At 53.3% G+C, this 9,622-nt stretch overlaps 1 protein-coding gene across 1 annotated transcript in view; it reads right to left on the bottom strand.

Annotated features, from left to right (window-relative positions):
* LOC144952540 (uncharacterized) overlaps nucleotides 1-8,785 on the bottom strand; it is a 47,633-nt gene extending 38,848 nt beyond the window's left edge. The window contains exons 1-4 of the mRNA XM_078882990.1: nucleotides 8,692-8,785; nucleotides 7,700-7,842; nucleotides 6,490-6,715; nucleotides 2,581-2,806 (exon numbers count right to left, since the gene is read on the bottom strand). Coding sequence (XP_078739116.1) covers nucleotides 2,581-2,806; nucleotides 6,490-6,715; nucleotides 7,700-7,733 — 486 coding nt within the window. The 5' untranslated portion in view covers nucleotides 7,734-7,842; nucleotides 8,692-8,785. The remainder of the gene's footprint in view (nucleotides 1-2,580; nucleotides 2,807-6,489; nucleotides 6,716-7,699; nucleotides 7,843-8,691) is intronic.
* Between the last annotated feature and the right edge of the window lie 837 nt (nucleotides 8,786-9,622).

Raw genomic sequence — 9,622 nt, forward strand, 5'->3', positions numbered from 1 at the left:
GAGAGCCGTGAGGCACTGCAAGGATGTGTGGTGGTCGCGGGTTGCTGTGGAGATGGAGTCTGCCTCAATGGCCCGCGATCACAAATCCCTATTTAACTCCATCAAAAAAGTAACCTGCAGCGCCACACCTATTACCATCATTAGAGGAAAGAACGGTGATCCAATCTCCGACCCCCAGGAACAGGTTTGCAGATTTGCTGAGCATTTCTGTGAGGTCTTGGGGGAGGGGAAATCCCTCAGCCTGGAAAACATCATGGGGCAAAGTGGGGATGACCCTGCTGAGGCTACGGTGCCTCAAATATTGGAAGAAGTTGTCACCCCCTGTGAATGGCTGGCTGAGGTGCCAGCTGTTGAGAAAGTACTGAAGGTGATCCAGAGTCTGAATCAAGGAAAGGCACCAGGCAGAGAGGATCTCCCAAGCAAAATGCTGAGGGAGGGTGGCGTTTGTGCACAGACTGCCCTACATGACATCATAACAACAGTCTGGACCACTGGACGGGTTCCCCTGGATTGGAAGGATGACCTGGTGGTCCCCCTCTTTAAGAAGGGGGACTGCACAGACTGTAACAACTACAGGGGCATCTCACTCCTCAGTGTGCCGGGAAAGGTCCTGGCAAGGATTATCCAACATCGCCTTACCAGGCACGCTGAGGAGAGGCTTGTGGTGCCCCAATGTGGTTTCAGGAAAGGGCGGTCCTGCACAGATGCCATATTTTCTGTCCGTCTGCTACAGCAGAGGTGTAGGGAATTCTAACAAGACCTACATCTCTGCTTTATTGACCTGGTGAAGGCCTATGATACCATCAGTAGGCCTGGGATCTGGGTTGTTCTTCGTGCTTTCGGAGTCCCTGTCCCTCTGCTCATGATCATTAAGGACCTTCATGATGGTGAGCGGGCCCGGGTAAAACGACGTGGCAAGGAGTCGGAGCCATTCCCTGTACATCTTTGAGTGCGACAGGGATGTCCTCTGGCTCCAACATTATTTAACATCTATTTCGACCACGTAGTTCGTGAAGCCTTCAGTACCTATACCAGAAGAATTTCCATCTGGTACAGATACAACGGGAGGCTGATCGATGCCCGGGTGCGGTCAAAGGATGGCTCCCTATTGCTCAACCACGTTATGTATGCCGATGATCTGGTAATTGCCGCTCACTCAGAGGAGGAGTTGGAGGCGCTGCTGCTGAACCTGGGGCCTTACCATCAGCCCCACCAAAAATAAGCACCGTCCTGGGTATTTTGTACTATCGGTCAACCCACTCACACAACTCCCAATTGGTGATGGGGCAGTTGTGGAGAGAGTGGAGAGTTTCCCATACCTGGGCAGTGTGCTCAAGACTGGTTCCGGTTTAGTCAAGTGGCATTATCTTTTCATTGGTTGGGTAATGCTTGCGAAACGTGGACCCCCCCTAATGGAGCATCTTCGCAGATTGGAAACATTTAGGCTGGCCTGCCGAAGATCCATCCTGGGTTTAACCAGGCTGGATTGTGTGAGGAGCTCACAAATCCTTGAAAGATCTGGGCAAAGTCCCATCAGTGAGCTCCTCCGGCAGGCAAGGCTGCGTTGGCTGGGTCATGTAGCCCGCATGCCCAGCCACCGCATGCCTAAACAGCTTTTGTTCGGCCGGATCGAGGGGGCGAAACGGGCGTGGCACGGGCTAGAGAAGAGATGGAGTGATGTGGTACAGGAGGATGTGGAGCTGAGTGGACTTGCCGATGACTGGTACCAGCGGTGTCAAGATCGGCCTCTGTGGAGGAGGCTCGTGAAGGACGCTACTGGGCAGTTGGAGGCAGTCGCCCTCCAACAACAACGGAGGGCGGAGGAGCGACGCTCACAACAACGAGCGGAGCGCCGGGTGGCTAAAGCGCAGCAAGTTGGCACAGTAGGGGGCACAGGTGGTGCATCAGCCAGTCATCTCAGTCAGCCGACCCGTGGCACCTGCTGGGTCTGCCCCGTGACCTCCTGCCAGCGGGCGTTCGACACTTCATGTGGCCTCAAGGTGCACATAGCCTGGCACAAGCGTCGTGGTGACGTCACCGCCACTTAGTGGCGAATGGCGGTTGCTGTTCTTGTTGTGTACACGTGCGTACATGTGTGTGCGTCACGTGTGTGTGTGTACGTGTGTGTGTGTATACGTGTGCGTCACGTGTGTGTCACGTGTGTGTACGTGTGTGTGTGTGTACGTGTGTGTACGTGTGTGTACGTGTGTGTGTGTACGTGTGTGTGTCACGTGTGTGTGTGTACGTGTGTGTGTATACGTGTGTGTACGTGTGTGTGCGTGTGTGTGTACGTGTGTGTGTGCGTCAGATGTGTGTGTGTCACGTGTGTGTGTGTGTGTCACGTGTGTGTACGTGGGTGTGCGTCACGTGTGTGTGTGTGCGTGTGTGTGTGTACGTGTGTGTGTGTGCGTCACGTGTGTGTGTGTGTGTGTCACGTGTGCGTGTGTGTACGTGTGTGTGTGTGTGTCACGTGTGTGTACGTGGGTGTGCGTCACGTGTGTGTACGTGGGTGTGCGTCACGTGTGTGTGTGCGTGTGTGTGTGTACGTGTGTGCACACACTGCGTGCACTCTGCCCACACCTTAGGCCGCTTGCCCTTGGCAACTTTACCGCAGCCATCATCACGGGCACCACCACCGCCACCACCACCGCCACCACCACCGCCACCACCGTCACCACCACCACCACCGCCACCACCGTAACCATCCTCTTCCTCCTCCCCCTCCTCCTCTTCGTCGTCGTCATCGCGGTCGTCATGGTAACATCCCTCCTGTCCGCCGGGCGCCTCCATCGGAACCCGCAGGTTCCTGGGGACAGCAGCAGCATCAGCATCAGCAGCATCATCAGTAGATATCATCAGCAGCAGCATCAGCAGCAGCAGCATCATCAGTAGATATCATCAGCAGCAGCATCAGCAGCATCATCAGTAGATATCATCATCAGCAGCAGCAGCATCATCAGGATCATCATCAGTAGATGTATCGTCAGCAGCAGCAGCAGCATCATCAGCAGCATCATCAGTAGATATCATCATCAGCAGCAGCAGCATCATCAGGATCATCATCAGTAGATGTATCGTCAGCAGCAGCAGCATCATCAGCAGCATCATCAGTAGATATCATCATCAGCAGCAGCAGCATCATCAGGATCATCATCAGTAGATGTATCGTCAGCAGCAGCAGCAGCATCATCAGCAGCATCATCAGTAGATATCATCATCAGCAGCAGCAGCATCATCAGGATCATCATCAGTAGATGTATCGTCAGCAGCAGCAGCAGCATCATCAGCAGCAGCATCAGTAGATATCATCATCAGCAGCAGCAGCAAGACGTATCATCCGCACTAGCGGTAACAGCAGTAGCACTAACATCATCATCTTCATCACGGTGGCTGTGAGATGTTGACTTCCTCGCCTGGTCTACAGGAGGTCTGTGTCTCTCTCTCATCATCATCATCATTGTGGCTGTGAGATGTTGACTTCCTCGCCTGGTCTACAGGAGGTCTGTGTCTCTCTCTCATCATCATCATCACGGTGGCTGTGAGATGTTGACTACCTCGCCTGGTCTACAGGAGGTCTGTGTCTCTCTCTCATCATCATCATCACGGTGGCTGTGAGATGTTGACTACCTCGCCTGGTCTACAGGAGGTCTGTGTCTTTCTCTCATCATCGTCATCATGGTGGCTGTGAGATGTTGACTACCTCGCCTGGTCTACAGGAGGTCTGTGTCTTTCTCTCATCATCATCATCATCATCACGGTGGCTGTGAGATGTTGACTACCTCGCCTGGTCTACAGGAGGTCTGTGTCTCTCTCTCATCATCGTCATCATGGTGGCTGTGAGATGTTTACTACCTCGCCTGGTCTACAGGAGGTCTGTGTCTTTCTCTCATCATCATCATCACGGTGGCTGTGAGATGTTGACTACCTCGCCTGGTCTACAGGAGGTCTGTGTCTTTCTCTCATCATCATCATCATCATGGTGGCTGTGAGATGTTGACTACCTCGCCTGGTCTACAGGAGGTCTGTGTCTTTCTCTCATCATCGTCATCATGGTGGCTGTGAGATGTTGACTACCTCGCCTGGTCTACAGGAGGTCTGTGTCTTTCTCTCATCATCATCATCATCATCACGGTGGCTGTGAGATGTTGACTACCTCGCCTGGTCTACAGGAGGTCTGTGTCTCTCTCTCTCTCTCATCATCATCACGGTGGCTATGAGATGTTGACTACCTCGCCTGGTCTACAGGAGGTCTGTGTCTCTCTCTCATCATCATCATCATCACGGTGGCTGTGAGATGTTGACTACCTCGCCTGGTCTACAGGAGGTCTGTGTCTTTCTCTTATCATCATCATCATCACGGTGGCTGTGAGATGTTGACTACCTCGCCTGGTCTACAGGAGGTCTGTGTCTTTCTCTCATCATCATCATCATCACGGTGGCTAGGAGATGTTGACTACCTCGCCTGGTCTACAGGAGGTCTGTGTCTCTCTCTCATCATCATCATCACGGTGGCTGTGAGATGTTGACTACCTCGCCTGGTCTACAGGAGGTCTGTGTCTCTCTCTCATCATCATCATCACGGTGGCTGTGAGATGTTGACTACCTCGCCTGGTCTACAGGAGGTCTGTGTCTTTCTCTCATCATCGTCATCATGGTGGCTGTGAGATGTTGACTACCTCGCCTGGTCTACAGGAGGTCTGTGTCTTTCTCTCATCATCGTCATCATGGTGGCTGTGAGATGTTGACTACCTCGCCTGGTCTACAGGAGGTCTGTGTCTTTCTCTCATCATCATCATCATCACGGTGGCTGTGAGATGTTGACTACCTCGCCTGGTCTACAGGAGGTCTGTGTCTCTCTCTCTCTCTCATCATCATCACGGTGGCTATGAGATGTTGACTACCTCGCCTGGTCTACAGGAGGTCTGTGTCTCTCTCTCATCATCATCATCATCACGGTGGCTGTGAGATGTTGACTACCTCGCCTGGTCTACAGGAGGTCTGTGTCTTTCTCTCATCATCATCATCATCACGGTGGCTGTGAGATGTTGACTACCTCGCCTGGTCTACAGGAGGTCTGTGTCTCTCTCTCTCATCATCATCATCACGGTGGCTGTGAGATGTTGACTACCTCGCCTGGTCTACAGGAGGTCTGTGTCTCTCTCTCATCATCATCACGGTGGCTGTGAGATGTTGACTACCTCGCCTGGTATACAGGAGGTCTGTGTCTCTCTCTCATCATCATCATCACGGTGGCTAGGAGATGTTGACTACCTCGCCTGGTCTACAGGAGGTCGTGGATTCGATCCAGACCCTGACGACGCCTGCTGCTGCTGTATATTTCTAGTTTGCATCATGATCATCATCATGAAGATGATGATCTTGATGATGATCATGATGATGATGATGATCATGATGATGATCGTGATGATGATGATGATCATCACGATGATGATCGTGATGATGATAATTATGAAGAAGATAATGATGATGATCATGATTAGGATAATTATGAAGAAGATGATGATGATGATCATGATTATGATGATAATGATTATCGTGATGATAATAATGATGATGATAATCATGATGATGATCACGATTACCGTATTGACGATCACGACGACGATCATGACAATGATGACGATCATGATGATGATGACGATCATGATGATGATGATCATGATTATGATGATAATGATGATAATGACGATGACAATCATGACGATGGTGACGATCACGACAACGATGATGATCATGATGATGGTGATCATGATGGTGATCATGACAATAATGATGATCATGATGATGATGATCATGATGGTGATCTTAATGATGATCATGATGATGGTGATCATGATGGTGATCTTAATGATGATCATGATGATGATGATCGTGATGATGATGATCTTAATGATGATCATGATGATGATGATCGTGATTATGATGATCGTGATTATGATGATAATGATGATAATGATGATCATGACGATGACAATCATGACGATGGTGACGATCACGGCGACGATCACGACAACGATGATGATCATGATGATGGTGATCATGATGGTGATCTTAATGATGATCATGATGATGATGATCGTGATTATGATGATCATGAAGATAATGATTATCGTGATGATGATTATGATGATGATGATCATGATGATGATTATGACAACAATGGTGATCATGATGATGATGATCATGATGATGATTATGACAACAATGGTGATCATGATGATGATGATCATGATGATGATTATGACAACAATGGTGATCATGATGATGATGATCATGATGATGATGATCGTGATTATGATGTTCATGATGATGATGATCGTGATTATGATGTTCATGATGATAATGATTATCGTGATGATGATCATGATGATGGTGATCATGATGACGATCACGACAACGATGATGATCAGGATGATCATGACGATGATCGTGACGTTGATAATCACGACGACCAAGACGACGACCTACCGCAGCCCCATGGCGTCCTGCCCCAGCGGCTCGCGCCGCGTCTTCTTCTGGCTGCCGAGCAGGAAGCCGTCGGGCAGCCACAGCGCGCCGTGCTCCTTGCCCCCCCGGCGGCGCCGCTTTCCCCGCAGGAGCACCCCGGCCGCAACGAGCGCCAGCGCCAGTGACAAGCCGAGGCCCACGGCCGTGTAGAGCAGCTTCGGGGAGTCATCCGTGTCGCCCTCCGATCCTGACAAGACGGGGGAACGTCTCCTCGTTTCTCGGCGGCCGCGTCACGAGCAGAGACCAGCAGACGGCCCTCGACCCCGGGGACGAAGCTCTCGATTGGCGGGCGGAAGCGCTGATGAACGAGCTTCCGCGAGGGTGGTTATGTGGGTGAGTGAGTGGGTGGGTGGGGTGGGTGAGTGAGTGGTGGGTGGGTGGTGGGTGAGTGGGTGGGCGGGTGGGTGAGTGGGTGGGTGGGTGAGTGGGTGGGTAGGTGTGTGACTTGGTGATTGAGCGGTTTGGGTGGGTGAATGGGTGGGTGAGTGAGTGGTGGGTGGGTAGGTGGGTGGGGTGGGGTGGGTGAGTGGTGGGTGGGTGGGTGGGTGAGTGGGTGGGTGGGTGGGTGGATGGGTGGGTGGGTGGTGGGTGGGTGGGTGAGTCGGTGGGTGGGTGGGTGAGTGGTGGGTGGGTGGGTGACTTGGTTGATTGAGCGGTTTGGTGGGTGAATGGGTGGGTTGGGTGAGTGGGTAGGTGGGTGAGTGGGTGGGTGGGTGAGTGGGTGGGTGGGTGGGCGGGCGGGTTGGTGAGTGGGTGGGTGAGTGGTGAGTTGTGGAGCGAGTTAGTGATCGAGTGGTTAGGTGGATGAACGGGGTGGTGGGGTGAGTGGGTGGGTGGGTGAGTGGGTTGGTGGGTGGATGGGTGGGTCAATGGGGTGGGTGAGTCGGTAGGTGACTTGGTTATTGAGTGGTTTAGGTGGGTGAATGGGTGATGTGAGTGGGTGAGTGGTGGGTGGGTGAGTGGGTGGGTGGGTGAGTGGGTGGGTGAGTAGGTGGGTGGGTGAGTGGTGGGTGAGTGGGTGGGTGGGTGAGTGGGTAGGTGGGTGGGTGAGTGTGTGAGTGGGTGGGTGAGTGAGTGTGTGTGTGGGTGTGTGAGTGGTTCGGTGTGTGAGTGAGTGGGTGTGTGTGTGAGTGGGTGACAGGGTGGTGGTGTTCCCTCCCCCCCCACGCACCGTCGCTGTAGACGGCGATGAGTGGGTACGCCATGTGCACCAGTGACACCTCCTGTGCCGCCAGGAAGGCAGCGGCCGCGTCGGCGCTGGGCAGGCAAGCGTTGAGGCAGCGCTGCTCAAACAGCTCCAGGTGAACCTCCGAGCTGGGGGGGGGTAGTGGGGGGGTGGGGGGAGGTAGTGGGGGGGGGGGGGTGGGGGGAGGGGGAGGGGGTGGGGGGGAGGATGAGGAACGGAGCTCCCCGCTGCTGATGATCAAAGGGGCGGCGAAACCGGTCAGGAATGTCGCTTGCGATGCGACCGTGTGTTCAAGCGAGCCTCGCTGAGCTGCTGATGAGTCATCTGAATGTCTAAACCCGGTCCGGAATGTCTCTTGCGATGTCACCGTCGGTCCAAGCGAGCCTCGCTGAGCTGCTGATGATGCCCCTGAATGTCTGAACCGACCAGCAATGTCGCTTGCGATGTCACCGTCGGTTCAAGCGAGCCTCGCTGAGCTGCTGATGATGCCTGAATGTCTGAAACCGACCAGGATGTCGCTTGCGATGTCACCGTCGGTTCAAGCGAGCCTGGCTGAGCTGCTGATGATGCCCTGACTGTCTAAACCGGTCAGGAATGTCGCTTGCGATGTCACCGCCGGTTCAAGTGAGCCTGGCTGAGCTGCTGATGAGTCACTGAATGTCTGAAACCGGTCAGGAATGTCTCTTGCGATGTCACCGTCGGTCCAAGCGAGCCTGGCTGAGCTGCTGATGAGTCACTGAATGTCTGAAACCGGTCCGGATGTCACTTGCGATGTCACCGTGTGTTCAAGCGAGTCTCGCTGAGCTGCTGATGATGCCCCTGAATGTCTGAAACCGGCCCAGAATGTCGCTTGCGATGTCACCGTGTGTTCAAGCGAGCCTGGCTGAGCTGCTGATGCGACACTGAATACCTAAAACCGGCCCAGATCTGCTGATGAGACACCAGGGCGCCGAAACCGCCTGGCAACACCTCCTCACCCCAGGGGCTTCGCCTCCTCTGCTCCTCCTCCTGGCGGCTGTGGCGACGCCGGCGCTGCCCTTGCTGCCCCTGCTGCCGCTGCTGCCCCTGCTGCCCTTGGCTGCTGCTGCTGCGCTGCTGCTGCTGCTCTGCTGCTGCCCCTGCTGCTGCTGCTGCTGCCCCTGCTGCCCTTGCTGCTGCTGCTGCTGCTGCCGCTCCTGCTGCTGCCCCTGCTGCTGCTGCTGCCGGCATTGCCACGGCGACTGGTACTTTGGCCGGTTGTCCCGGCGAGCGTGCCCGGCGCGTGCCGGCGCGTTGCCAGGCGTTGCCGGTGCCGGTGCCGTAGAAGGGCAGCAACCATGAGGCGTCCGTCGCGGTCCCGGCGGACACGCCACCGCCAGCAGCAAGCACCTCGCCCAGCTGCTGCACGAAGCGCCCAGACACAGCCAGGAACTCGTCTAGCACGGGGGAGGAGGGGAGGGGAAGGAGAGGGGGGAGGGCAAGGTTTTCGGTAAAGTCACGTAGGTAAAAAATGTAAAATTAATAAAAGTTAAATAAAAATAAAATATTTTATTTTTATTTTATTAATTTTAATTTTTCTACCTACGTGAGGGGGGAGAGGTAAGGTTTTCGGTAAAGTCACGTAGGTAAAACATTTTTTTATTAATAAAGTTAAATAAAAATAAAATATTTTATTTTTATTTTTTTACCTACGTGACTTTACCGACAACCTAAGAAGACAACCTAAGAATATGAATCCTTGCAGTCACGAAAGGGTTCACATTTAGAATACAAAAGCCTCTTGTTGTTGTAGCAGCTCCCTCGCTGGTCCAGCAGCTCCACTGCTGGATTATTGATTGTTCCGCCTGAGGACGACCGCTTGTGTCGCGATCGAAACGTCGTGATTTGTTTATTTTATTTTATACACCACGTGACTTTACCCAAAGAACC

This window comes from Lampetra fluviatilis, chromosome 68, assembly GCF_964198595.1.
Source record: "Lampetra fluviatilis chromosome 68, kcLamFluv1.1, whole genome shotgun sequence".
Taxonomy (NCBI): domain Eukaryota; kingdom Metazoa; phylum Chordata; class Hyperoartia; order Petromyzontiformes; family Petromyzontidae; genus Lampetra; species Lampetra fluviatilis.